At 42.7% G+C, this 13,925-nt stretch overlaps 1 protein-coding gene across 2 annotated transcripts in view; it reads left to right on the plus strand.

The window, feature by feature from the left end:
• ankrd11 (ankyrin repeat domain 11) overlaps positions 1 to 13,192 on the plus strand; it is a 93,219-nt gene extending 80,027 nt beyond the window's left edge. The window contains exons 5-14 of one of the 2 annotated variants that reach the window (XM_035682395.1): positions 711 to 884; positions 1,938 to 2,138; positions 2,245 to 2,387; positions 2,564 to 2,711; positions 2,841 to 7,275; positions 7,379 to 10,088; positions 10,204 to 10,302; positions 10,702 to 10,845; positions 10,961 to 11,053; positions 11,158 to 13,192. In XM_035682395.1, coding sequence (XP_035538288.1) covers positions 711 to 884; positions 1,938 to 2,138; positions 2,245 to 2,387; positions 2,564 to 2,711; positions 2,841 to 7,275; positions 7,379 to 10,088; positions 10,204 to 10,302; positions 10,702 to 10,845; positions 10,961 to 11,053; positions 11,158 to 11,343 — 8,333 coding nt within the window. In that variant the 3' untranslated portion in view covers positions 11,344 to 13,192. The remainder of the gene's footprint in view (positions 1 to 710; positions 885 to 1,937; positions 2,139 to 2,244; positions 2,388 to 2,563; positions 2,712 to 2,840; positions 7,276 to 7,378; positions 10,089 to 10,203; positions 10,303 to 10,701; positions 10,846 to 10,960; positions 11,054 to 11,157) is intronic. The other variant, XM_035682396.1, reaches the window with a different exon arrangement.
• The last annotated feature ends 733 nt before the right edge of the window (positions 13,193 to 13,925 follow it).

Consider the following 13,925-nt stretch of genomic DNA (forward strand, 5'->3'; position numbering starts at 1 on the left):
GTCTGAGAAAGTAAACAGTCAGTCAAGGGCTTTTGTTATTATTATCTAAAGGATATATAGAGAGGGGGAAAAAAAATTTAAAATTAGTCCTACTGTTGTAATATGTTCAATATGCTTTTGTCATAATGGTAAAACATTTTTGGATTAAAGAAATGGGAGTGACGGTCTTTGTTTATGACATATTAAAGATTTGAGAGATTTGTTAATAATGTGGCACAAAAGACGATGACTAATAATGACAAATTTAAGTACTTATCCTTTTTTCGTAGTCATAATAGGAGAGAGAGAGATAATACATTTACACAATGAATGATTTCACAATAATATTGAATGTCTTTTATTGGTATTACTAATAAAACCCTCCCCTTCCTCAAAGTTTAGAAAATTTGATTTGTTTGTATGGCTTTTACTTAACAGTAATGTTATAGCCCTTAGTTTTAATCTTTGCATTATTTGTTATTTGTCTGCCTGGTCTTTTAATTTATTTCACATTGACATTTATTATTTATTTTTCTTAATTTATTTTTTTTATTTTTTCTCTGTTTTACATTTTATTATTTTTTTCCTATGTTTTACATTTTATTATTTTGCACAATTTTATTTATGGGTGTGCATGAACGGAAATGTAGTTACTTGCATGCATACATACATGTGTGTCTCTGCGACGCAATAAGATTAACTTTGCTTCTCTCCTCTCAATTTTGTTACAGAGAAACCAGGTCCAGAGCGGAAGCGCATTAAAAAGGAGCCCACCAACACCCGGAAGGCGGGCTTGCCGTTTGGAATGGGGATGCCAGGGATCCGGGCTGGGTACCCCCTCTCTGAGCGGCAGCAGGTGGCCTTGCTCATGCAAATGACAGCCGAGGAGTCCGTCAACAGTCCAGGTGCGTGCTTATCATGGAGGCCACGTCTTCTGTGGACGGGTGGCGGACAGGGAAAGAGGGATGGGAGGGAACTTTCAATGTAGACAGTGTTTGTGTGTGTTTGGTTGGGACAGCAATGAAGGTGAGCTTAAAAAAAGAGAGGCTGGGCGGCTGAGGTATGGAGTTGATTTGTTTTGGTTTATTTTCTGGAGGTCGCTTGTTGTTTTTTTGCCACATCTCAGTCAAACTCTACCTCTGGTCAGGAATTTTAATCTAGTTATACTATTATAATTCAGATTAATTCTCATTACAGCTGCAATGTAGACCCATGCTGTCAGTAAGAAGGTGGTTGTTTTGTCTACAGTAGTGGAATTATTGATAAAATACAGCATGGGACCTTCAAGGAAATGAAACTATTGCATTAGTCTGTAACCTATTGTGCAATCTCAGAATCAGCCCAATCACAACAGAAATCCAAATTCAGAAGGTCTGCAAACATTTAGTTTTTGTATTTGTTATCTGATATCCTCTCTGCTGTTTGTTGATTATTCATAAAATGTACTTCTTCATCATGTCCTCTCAAATTATATATTTTGTTTTGGTAGACAAAGTCATTTACCTGTTTCAGATAACTAAAATAGCAATTATTGTTGTAACATTGTACTTTGTGTCTTACTTTGATGTTTGAGATAGAATTACGTTAGTGAGGACCAAAATGCATAGATATTTTTATTTATATATTAATTCATTTTGTTGCATGCCGGAAGGCATGGACATAGATTAAGTGAGTGCGTTTTAAATATCATTTGGGACAATAGCTGTGCAAACTCAATAATGTAAATGTGATTAAGGCTTGAGTTTAATCTTGTAAATGTGATGAAATGAGCTCAAGTGAAGTACGTCTAAACACTGTGGTGTCGATTGTTGGTGTAAGATTGCCCCCTTCTGGCTGTATGCACTTCAAACTGTTATTGGTAGTGGTAGACAAAATAGACACAAAGATAAAATAAAATTCTTAAAAATGTGCCTTAAAAACTGTTGTGTTAAAGTGAAGTGTCTATCTCCTATCTTCAGACACAACACCAAAGCATCCGTCACAGTCCAGTCTGGGTCAGAAGGGAACGCCAAACTCTGCATCTAAAACCAAAGACAAAGTGAATAAACGTAATGAGAGAGGAGAGACTCGGCTGCACCGAGCAGCAATCCGTGGAGAGGTACGCCGCATCAAGGAGCTCATCAGCGAGGGAGCTGATGTGAATGTAAAAGACTTTGCAGGTGAGAGGCTCAGTGTATACACAGTCTTTTATTTTGTGTATATAGCGATATGTATTTATTCATATGTTGCATACACCTCTCACACAGTAATTTTTCTCATGTTTAGGCTGGACTGCATTGCATGAGGCGTGCAACAGGGGGTACTATGATGTGGCCAAGCAGCTGCTGGCAGCCGGAGCAGAGGTCAACACCAAGGGTCTGGATGACGACACCCCTCTACACGATGCATCCAACAATGGACATTTCAAGGTTAAAAAAAAAAATAATGCCCTCTCAACCAAGACAGCTCAATTCTAAATGCATTCAACATTATACCTTTTACCATTTAACCGTTGACCTCAAAATTCAGAACCACAATAGAACTTGGTAATCACATCTAGAACTGCAATTTATATAAATTATTATTTTTATTTTATTTGTTTCAGGTGGTTAAGCTGCTTTTACGGTATGGAGGGGACCCACGTCAAAGCAACAGGAGAGGTGAAACACCATTGAAGGTTGCCAACTCTCCAACTATGCTGAATCTATTGCTGGGGAAAGGCACTTACACCTCAAGTGAAGAAAGTTCATCAGGTATGTAATAATAAATCTGTGAATCACCTAATTACATGACTCTTATAAGTTCAGTAAGGTATTAGTGAAGATGGGGCCATGTTACATAAAAACATGTATTGATTGTGCCTCTTTTTGTACTGTCCACAGAATCTTCAGAGGAGGAAGATGCCCCCTCATTTGCCCCGTCCAGCTCTGTTGATGGCAATAACACAGACTCAGAGTTTGAGAAAGGCCTGAAGTCGAAAGGGAAAACCGCAGACCCTCCTAAATCTGCTGTCACGCCCGTCAAAGATGAATACGAATTTGATGAGGATGATGAGGAGGAACGTGTCCCTCCTGTGGATGATAAACACCTCTTGAAAAAAGACTTCCGTAAGGATCCGGTCACCAAGGCCAACAGCTTCATCTCCATACCCAAGATGGAGGTCAAAACCTATTCCAAAAGCAACTCGCTCACACCAAAGAAAACTGTCAGGCGGATCATCTCTGACAGTAACAGTTCAGACGAGGATGATAGGACGTTGTGTTTCACGCCAGCGCCTACACCACGGCAACAAGCCCAGCAAACAAATACCAAGACTAGAGACTCTGGCAGCATGAGCTCTAAACAACAGAAAGACAAGAATAAAGTAAAAAAGAAACGGAAGAAGGAAAGTAAAAATAATGTCAGTAAAGAGGTTAGGTTTGGCAAAGTCAATGACAAATTCTGTACATCTGACTCTGATTGTGGAGATATGGAGAGTGAGGATGATAAGGGCTCAAATAGTATAAAGGACTCTTCTGCAGCAAGCCTGAAAGAATCCCCTGGCTTTAATGCATCCTCGTCCTCTTCCCATGGAAACTTGAACTCTCAGAAACAAGTACCATCATTAGCAGAACAACATCCAAAGCAGTGGAGGACAGATGGCTGGAAGACTGTGTCATCTCCTACATGGTCAGACGTCAGTTCTCTCTCAGACTCAGTCAGAACAAGACTATCCAGTGAGTCTGACTACTCCTCTGCTGATTCCAGTGTAGAGTCAATAAAACAAGTAAAGAGGAAAGCGCAGGAGAACAAGAAAAAGAATAACAATGTGCACAGTAACACAGTAGAAAAGAAGAATTCTGAGCTCTACAAAAACACCAATGCAGACAGTGCGGTCTCCAAAACCGATGTAGATGGCAAAGTGCTGAAAAAGCATAAAGTGAAGCACAAGCACAAAAATAAGGAAAAGGACAAAGCTCCTAGTCTAGTGCTTAATCAAGACATGAATGAGAAATTTGTCAAGAGCTATTCTTTTGATTTTGATGATTCAAGACAGAAGTCCTTAATTGTTGAGTCAGAATCTCCAGCTGAGAGCAAGGTCAAATTATCTAAGCATGAAAAAGACCATTCAAAAAAGGAGGATAGGCTTTTGAAAAACAAGTCTGAAGAAAAGGATTGGTCATCTGGAAAAGACCTGCATAGAACAGCAAAAGAGGAGAAAAATAAGAAAACAAAGGACTCTACCAAGGCCAAGACAAATAAGGAGGAGCGGGAAAAGCCTGTAAAATCTGACAAGGAAAGAAATGTCAAGGAGAAGGAGATGCCTAAGGAGGATAAACAAAAGGCTCACAAAGAGGAGAAAAAGAAAAAGTCCAAGGAAAAGTCCTCTTCAAAAGCAGACAGGAAAAGTGAACAGAAGGAGGAAAAGCATCTAAAGGTGGACAAGGAGAAAAACACAAAGGAGGAGAAGGATAAATGTAAAAAAGACAAAGCACAGAAGGAAGAGTCTGAGTATGAAGGCTATGACGTTAACAATCGTTTCCTCAACCTGGAGGACACAAAGTTAAGCGCCTCAGATGACCATCATGACAGATGGGGCTCCGAGATGTCCTCTGACTCCTCTCTATATGGAGATGACAGCTGGGATGCTCCTGTCAAAGAGTACAAGGAATACAAAGCCAACAACTCTGTTAAACTGATTGTTGAGACTGTTAAGGAAGAGACAAGGAGAAAAGAAAACAAAGTCAAGGACAAGAAATCAGATCACAACGACAAAAGATCAGAGAAAGAACCTACTTCTAAGAAGAAAGACAAAGACTCTTCAGAAAAAACAAATGAAAAGAAAAAAGACTGGTCAGAAAAACAAAAATTAAACTCCAGTCACTCAGTCGAAAAAGAAAAGAAGCGGAAGGAGTCCACAGAAACAGTCAAAGACAAAAAAGACAAGGATTCTCTGGACAACAGTCGAGAACGTAAAGACTCATATGAGTTCAAAAAGGACATAAAAATCAAACAGGAATCTATAAGAGATGAATATGGCAATGATACCTTCTTCAAGGACATTGACGCTGTCAGTAAATCGTGTGATGTCAGAGAAAGAAACCACTCTGGAAAGGAGAAAGAAAAGAAGGGTGAGGCAATGGAAAAGCGAGAAAAGACAAAAGCTGACAAGCACAAAGAGAAAACAAAAGACAGAGGAGCTGATCAGGAGAAGGATAAGAGTGAGAAAAGCTCCACGGAAAAAACTGTCAAGGACAAGGATGCAGACCGGGGCACCAAAGACAAGAAGGAGGGAGCCAAAGACAAACACAAAGAGTCTCATGGCAAAGACAAAGATCGGAAGATGTCTTCAGAACAGACTAAGGACAAGAAAGAAAAGACCTCTCAAGACAAACATGCTGATAGGGAAAAGGATTTCTTGGAGGTAAAGAAGGAGGAAAGAAAACCTGAGAAAATACGGGAGAAAACATGGTACAAGATAGCTGACATATTCACTGATGAAAGTGATGATGATGAGGACAGTTACAATGGTGGTGTTGCACTTGTGTCTGACTCTGTTAGAAAAGACTCAACACCTGATCAGGATGAGCTTGATCACTTCCCTTCAGAAAAAATTAGAAAATCATCTGCAGAGGCTAAACATAACACAGAAAAGGCAAAAGAAAAAGAACACAAAGAGAAGAAGAAAGAAAAGACCGCATTTGACACAGGTAAAGAGAGGAAAGGCTCCCTAGAGAAACACAACAAAGACAAGAAAGATTCTGTAGATGCGAAACATAAGGAAAGAAAAGACAGAATGTCAGTGGACTCGAACCAGGAGAAGAAAAATAAGCAGAAGCTGTTGGACAAAAGAGACACCAGTGAGGAAAAGACAAAGAGCAAATATAAAGACAAGCTGGATCATTCTAAGGAAAGGAAACCCTCAAAAGGCAGTGGTGAAAATGAAAAATCTCTTTTAGAAAAATTGGAGGAGGAAGCTATGAATGACTACAAGGATGACTCCAATGACAAGAACAGTGAAATCTCTTCCGATAGTTTCACTGACCGAGGCCATGAGCCGGTCCTAACTAACTACTATGAGTCCACAAGTCTGACTGATGTGTCCGAGGACAGGATATCTACACCACAGGACAAGTTCAGAGAGAAAGAGAGGCATCGACATTCCTCTTCATCTTCATCCAAGAAAAGCCATGACAAGGAGAAAGAAAAGGTCAAGAAGGACAAAGGAGACAAACGTGACAAGACAGAGGAGATCAGAGAGTCCTACAGTCGCAGAGAGAGCCTACCTTTTGAGAAAGAGCCCATGCCTCTTGAGGCAGACCCTTACACATTCCCATTTGGAGGTAAAGGAGACGGTGAAGACGACTTTGATAAAACATTGGAATTTGAAAAAGAGATGTCCAAAAAAGACAAAGACAAAACAACTGGTGTAATTAGTGACAGAATGAAGGACAAGAAGAAAAAGGAGAAACATAAGGAAAAAATCAAGGAGGAGAAGAATAAGTACATCGATGGTTTTGGGTCATTTAAACACTCCAAAGAGGATGTAAAATCAGGGTTGAAAGACAGTCCACAGGTCACCGTTCTGAAAGACAGGTCAAAAGAAGAAAGTCCTAAATTTGATATGAAAAAAGAAAGAAATCGGGACCCACTGGACAAAGACAACAGAATGGATCACAGTAAATCTAAGGCTAAGGATGAAAATGAAAAGCTCTCTCAGTCCAAAGACACAGTACGGAAAGATAATCGTCCACGTGAAAAACTGTTGGTGGATGATGATTATCAAATGACAAGTTTTGGTCACATGTTGAGTCTCAAAGACCAGGAGATTGAAGAACGCCACAAGAAACATAAAGAGAGGATGAAGCAGATGGAGAAGCTGAGACCCAAGTCAGGGGACCCTAAACTCAAGGAGAAAACCAAGTCCACAGAGGAAGTACGGAAGAACCGCAGTGAGCCGTCAAAGAAATCCAACAGTCTGGAGTCTGGTCTTAAAGAGAAGAAGCTAAAGGATGTAGGTCTCCCGGCCCAAATGATGTCCCCTGGCAGGAAGTTCCAGCCTACTGACAATCAAAACTCAAAGGACTGGCTGGCTGGCCACCAAATGAAGGAGAACCTCCCAGCTTCTCCCAGGCCAGATCAAAATAGGCCAACTGGTGTACCCACACCAACGTCTGTCATCTCCTGCCCCAGCTTTGAGGAAGTAATGCAGACTCCACGTACACCATCTTGTAGTGCAGAGGATTACGCTGACATTATGTTGGATGGGCTGGACTGCCAGAACTCATCAGCTATGACTATGTCAATGAATGCCTGCTCCCCATCTTTCTTTGAAAGGTATTTAAATGTGCCACAGGTTATTATTTTGATAGTGAAGTGTTGAAGTGTTATGTACTCTGTTAAATGTAACATATTTGTTTATGTCTTTCTGTCCACCCAGCAGGTACTCTAACTCCCAGAGTTTCCAGGAGGGCACCTGTCCTACCCCTGCGAAGAACCTCCAGCTGCCCCTTGTCAGCCGCTCTGCATCCTCTGATGTCCGCAGGCCTCTGGAGGATGAGTTCAAGGCTGAGGCTGACAAGTTCCTTCGACAGCAGAGCGATCCAGCAGCTGTATTTGAACCATCACCTACCTCCCAAACTCTAGAGGACAAATCCGCAACTGTGGATAGGCTGGAGTGCCTTCCATCTCCCTATTTCTCCCCAATAAGAATGTTGTCTCCTCGACTGGAGCCAGTCCATCCAACAGCAGATGTGACAGCACCAAGTCTTGCTGGCACCGAGGGTAATGAACACCTTCCTGAAAATGTATACAACAGTTTCTTGCCCAAACCTTCTACACCAGTTCACAGGCCAGACCCCCAGGAGCCCTGCTTCGACATAGCTGCACCACCAACCCCAGCCCCTGCTGCTTTGCCACCCCTGGACATCGATGACATCTCTGAGCCTCACCACAGTGAGCCTAACCTGGTTGTCTCAGATCTTCCCTCTGTCACAGAAGAACAGGAGCAGGAAGAGGAAGAAGAAGAAGAAGAAGAAGAAGAAGAGGAGGACGATGAGGAAGAAGGGGATATGGGTGATATGGATGAGGGAGCTGATGAAGACCACTGTGCAGTGGAGGAGCCGGAGCAAACAAGGGAACCATGTTCCTTCTCCCCTCAGGTTGAGGATCCTCTGAGGAAGAGCTGGCCTGCAGAGTCTCCAGACCGGCAGGATCCAGAGGTCCACCAGCTCTCCCCCGCACACTCTGCACCCAACCAGGGAGAGAACTGTTTTGATCACAGCATGGCTTGGAACCCTGATATGGACCTAAAATCTCCCCACAGGACTTATGGGGAGATAGAGGCTGCTGTCTCCAAAATTACCAGTCCTTACTCTCATTCAGACAGTGACATCCAGCATTTGTCAGGACACCCCTCTGTCACTCCCCCTTATGCCACCTGGAATAGGTGGCACAAAGAGGACCCAGAGGACTTTGATGAGCAGAAGGAGGCTGTGGCTGACATCCCCTCTCCAGAGAGGCCTGACACTGCTATTGATGGGGAACCCAACTATTTAAACACCTCATCATCCTCCAATAGGCTGGAGTCCTTCTTCCAGGACTGTAACAAGCCTAGCATAGAGGAAAGTCACCAGATGGACACAGAGTCAACATGTGTAGAACCAGACAGCAGACAGACCACGCACAGCTTTAGTGCTACCACTGAAGGCCACATGGCTCCAGCTGTGGGCCCTGAGCCTGTAGTGCCCTGGGCAGACCCATTCCCAGCTGATGCTGATGAACTGGATGACCTGGGACCGTTCTCCTTGCCTGACTTACCACTACCAGATAAGTCAGAGGAAGCTGACTCTCGAGACCCAGAACTAGCTGACCACAACAAGACTGTGCCAATTCACATTAGACATACCATTGCAGACAGAGATGACCCAGACATAATGGAGGTTGACTTACCAAGCCTGGCTAAGACTTCATGCCCTGCTGAAAACCTAGCTTTAGGGGAACCTACTAGACAAGACTTAGTTGTACCATCACCACATACCAATTTCCCACAAGAGCTGGACCCTGAGCCTCAAAGCGTGCCAGTCAACAGCTCTCTTACACAACAACAGGGCAGCATGCTGGAAAGAAAAGGACCTTATGGAGTACCAGATGAGTCGGATTCCAGTATGTTATATTCATCTGTGAAATCAGATGCCAGTCAGCAACATCACATACCGATCCACTCCCTCACTGAGACATTGCAGATACCGATTGATCCAGTGTCTGCTGTCAAGTCAGAGGCGAGACAGGAGGAAATGCCTGAGCCTGTAGCAGAATCTGTGTCATGCAGTCCTCTTCCTCAGCTCCCAGTGGCAGTCACCCTCTCCAGCACAGTGGAACTACCAGACACCCAGGAGACCACATCCAAGCTAACACCGGTAACCCTGACCACTGTGTCCACCACTGTAGATATCCCCAGGAAGGTGGACGAAATCCCTCAAAGGATGACCCGCAATCGCGCCAAGAACAATCCCTCTGCTGCTGTTGTCCCTCCTACCTCCAGCATAATAACCTCGTCTGCCACTGCCACCCCGGTAATGACTAGTCCAGCAGTGAGCATTAATCCGATTCCTACTAGAACCCCAACACCGACATCAGCCTCTTCCCTCTCAGCTCCTAAGAAAGACAAAGAATCGGTCCTTAGTGTCTCCTCTGCAGCATCTAATTCAACCCCAGCAGTGTCTGTACCCACTTCTGTGACAACTTCTGCACCAGTGGTTCTAAGTAAGACGACAAAAGGTCGACCTCTCTCCATGGACGAAGAGGAATCTCAGACCCAGCACCCACGGAAGAGGAAATTTCAACGGTCTGCTGGGCAGCAGGTCCAGGTTCAGCTGGTAAACACAGCCATGCAGCAGACCAGAGAAATGATTCAACAGACTTTGGCTGTAGTAGTCAATGCCATAAAGCTGGATGATATTGAGCCCTACCACAGTGATCGTTCCAACCCTTACTTTGAATACCTGCAGATCAGGAAGAAGATTGAGGAAAAGAGGAAGATTCTGTGCTACATCACCCCACAGGCCCCACAGTGTTACGCTGAATATGTGACCTACACCGGCTCCTACCTGCTGGATGGCAAACCCCTCAGCAAGCTTCACATACCTGTTGTAAGTTATGGTGTCTTTATCTTTTTCTCTAATAATAGGGCCAAAGTAGTGAATAGGCTTAAAACACTTTTATTTAACATATTTTAATGTATTCTTTGTTGCCTCTGCTCATCAGATTGCCCCACCTCCATCACTGTCCGAACCTCTGAAGGAGCTCTTCAGACAACAGGAGGCGGTGAGAGGGAAGCTCAGGTTGCAGCACAGCATAGAACGGGTAAGGAATATATTCTCTAAATCTTTTTCTGGGCTTGTTTTCTATCCCGAATTCACTCATTGCTCAATCTCTGTTGCTGCATTCATACATACAGCTACATACATGTGCACTGAAGGCTATGAGCACTTCTTTGATGGAAGATCAAAGTCTGTTTTTAACAGAAATGCAAGTGAAACTGAATACCTCCTACTCTTAGGATGAACCAGTGTGAATTGCAGACAAAACATTTATTTCATCTCTCTTGCTAATTAAGTGACAACCATTTCTGTGAAACATATGTAGCAGCCTGCTGATCAAGACCCATTTCTATAAACCTCACCAACCAGCCCGTTGGTGAGCCTCATGTCGAACTTTATATCTAATAGTAATTTTCTTTTCTCTTTTGCTTACTGTTCACAGGAGAAGCTGATTGTTTCATGTGAGCAGGAAGTTTTAAGGGTCCACTGCAGAGCAGCCAGGACAATAGCCAATCAGGCTGTCCCATTCAGCGCCTGCACCATGCTGTTGGACTCTGAAGTATACAATATGCCATCAGAGAGCCAGGTATGAAATATATGAATATACCCTTAAGTGTCAAGTGAATTATATCTTATTTCATTAGCAAATTAATACTTAATCCATTACTTAATCTACATTGTAACTTGGTTCATGTTCTCAGGGTGATGAGAACAAATCTGTGAGAGATCGCTTCAACGCTCGTCAGTTCATTTCCTGGATCCAGGATGTGGATGATAAATATGATCGCATGAAGGTAAATATCGGCACTCTGCGTGTGCTGTTCTTTCTTCAATGAAATTGATATTATAATATTGTGAATATACCAAGTGGATTTATGCTTGTCTTCTCCTTCCCCAGACATGTTTGTTAATGCGGCAACAGCACGAGGCAGCAGCCCTCAACGCAGTGCAAAGGATGGAGTGGCAGTTGAAGGTCCAGGAGCTGGACCCAGCAGGGCACAAGTCCCTCTGTGTCAACGAAGTGCCGTCCTTCTACGTGCCAATGGTCGATGTCAACGACGACTTTGTGCTGCTGCCCGCATGACACAGCTGTGCTCAGAGAGCAAACTTTGTCTGAATCACTTCTTCTTAAAGAGACTTCGTTGAACAGAACGAATGGAAAGGGCTAGCAAGTTTGAAAGAGGACTTTAGACAGGAAAAATTATATTCTGTAGAAAAGAGTAAAGGTGAAAAACTTGCTCTTGATTCCCTTCCGTGAAGAAGGAAACATGTTTTTACTGGGGAAAAAGAAAATACACAACTTGCACTTTCATCCTCAAAAGTTTTTATGCTTTCGTTTGATCAGAGTGTGAGAAGCAGAAACAGTTTTTGCTTTGAGACTCTGACATTGGGACAAAACTCCTCAGTGCTCAGTTACAATGAGACGGGGGACAGAGATATATTTTCTGAGTTTGTTTTTGGTCCCTGCTTCGATAGACCCACCACTGGGAGGAGGTATCAGAGAAGAGCTCTCCCAACAGCGTGGTGCCTGTCCAGAGGGAGGACTGAGGAGAAGCCTCCCCTGTTGACCCAGGGCTCCTGGTGGGCCAGGAGAACTAGACAGAGTCCAGCGCTGACCCTGAGGAAATCAACAGAGTCGTGGTGCATCATGTGGATCTTCAATGTGTATCTACAACAAGACCGCTAGGATGGACAGACCAGAAAGCTAGAACCAGCCGCTGATGGTTTTGGGGGCTATAAGACCGTATACCTAGAGGACGCCCTCTCTGTTCACTCTGCACCGGGCCTAGCTAAACAGTAGTGCGACAGAGCCTGCAGCGCGTTGGAATACAGCAGAGGGTTGGCAATGTGTGTGCACGTCAGGGCCCGTGTCTGAGAGGAAGAAACTGACCCTGCAGCCTCTCAGCCTGACTAAACAAAAGAAGACAGGCATAGATCTCTGAGGACAGACCGGAGTGTTCCTCAGCCACCCTTGCTTGTTCCAACACAAACACATCAAACCGCCATTGACTGCAAAAACACCACAGGACAACCAGAAGAAACAAACATAACGAATGTTGAGATTCAAAGAGACTATTGAGAAATTGTGGTTTGGCAGGAGGAGAGAAATATTGTTTTTGTCTATTTCTTTACTTGGGCATTTCATTGTTTCTGAGGAAGTGACTTGAAACACTACAGAGCCAATATTAGTTTAATGGAAAAAAACAAAAGAAAAATGAAAAAAAGTTGTATTCCGTAAATTATGTACAGTTTTTATATTCGTTAACCAATGTATTCTTGCTGCCTTCTAGATAATTTATTTTGCCACACATTACTGCACAGTTGTAAATAACCTATGTACTGTAATATCACTCAGTTAAGTGTAAAGAAAAAACAAAAGAAATAAAAAGTATCTTTTTATGTACAGTTCACTTTTGGGCAGCACTTTCCCCCCCTCATATCCATGGGCCAAAATGTGTACACGATTCTGTCAGTATTTGAAAGACTCCAGTACACAGTTGTATGATCCCATCTCTAGATTCAGTCCAGGGTTAGGTAAGGCAACTCACCTAGACGTGGATCACCACAACTCACAAATAGCTGACGGAGAACACTTCTGGATTAAACCGGCCTCCCACAGGCCAACCACCACATAGCCCCTCAGATGTAGCAGAATAGTTGTTGAGGATTTATTTAAAGAATAGACAGAGGATTATTATTCATTGCTTTACTACACAATTATATCCGAAAAAATTCGAACCAAGAAAATGCCTTTTTCAGTGAAAAAAAATGTACTCATTGTTGGGCAAAGTCACATAGATATATATGGGTGGGATGAAAGTTAGAGAGATGTCATTCATGAGCAAAACCGTCATGTTAATGTAGAATGGTTTCAAAATTCATTTTCCGTGTTTTTAATTTACAAAAAAAAAATTTATTAAAATCATTTCTGATCATCACAAAACATTGTCTAAAACCAACAGGACACGGGTCTTTCAGCACACATGTTCTCTTCTCCCAGCTGGTCTGCTTTTCACAGCAAATAGGCCGAAGAGGTCTAACAGCCACTGACAGGTTTCATTCCGTACTGACTTTAAACACTTTGTCAGTCCGTCTGCCCCTTGTCGTTGGAGAGCAGCGTATTTTCACAGTGCTCTTCCAACTTTTACTCACTAGATGGCACCGGTGTGTCAGAAAACTCCAGAACTTTATTTGGCTTTGCAATGAGACCTGTGGCCTTTCACTTGGATGGGTGTTTTTAAATATCTTGAAATTTTATTACAGCCTATAGGGAGTTCAATTCATAGAGTTCAATTTATATGATTCCAGTGCAACACCTTGATCGGTTTGGTAATCAATTGAATCATAATAGGCTTATCGGCCTTTTTTATCAATGTTTAATCTACAAGGGGTTTGGCTAGTGTTGTCAGGGATTTTAAATGTTAAGTTACTTCCTCATATTACTCTGTTGTGTGGTGGCATATTCATGTTCAGTGTGTCAGGCCCAAGCAGACAGCTATGAGACTTAAATCTTCTCAGAATGAACCAAAAAGTGGACAGACATTAACATAAACAGTGGAGGGGAAAGAAATAGCTTAATGCTGAATAGATCTTTTTTTGTTTTGTTTTTTAATTATCTCCAATTAAGAATCCCATTGAAATGTTGATTTGTGATGACTTGTATTG

Source organism: Morone saxatilis, unplaced genomic scaffold, assembly GCF_004916995.1.
Source record: "Morone saxatilis isolate NCDOM2014 unplaced genomic scaffold, NCSU_SB_2.0 Contig11, whole genome shotgun sequence".
NCBI classification, from domain to species: domain Eukaryota; kingdom Metazoa; phylum Chordata; class Actinopteri; family Moronidae; genus Morone; species Morone saxatilis.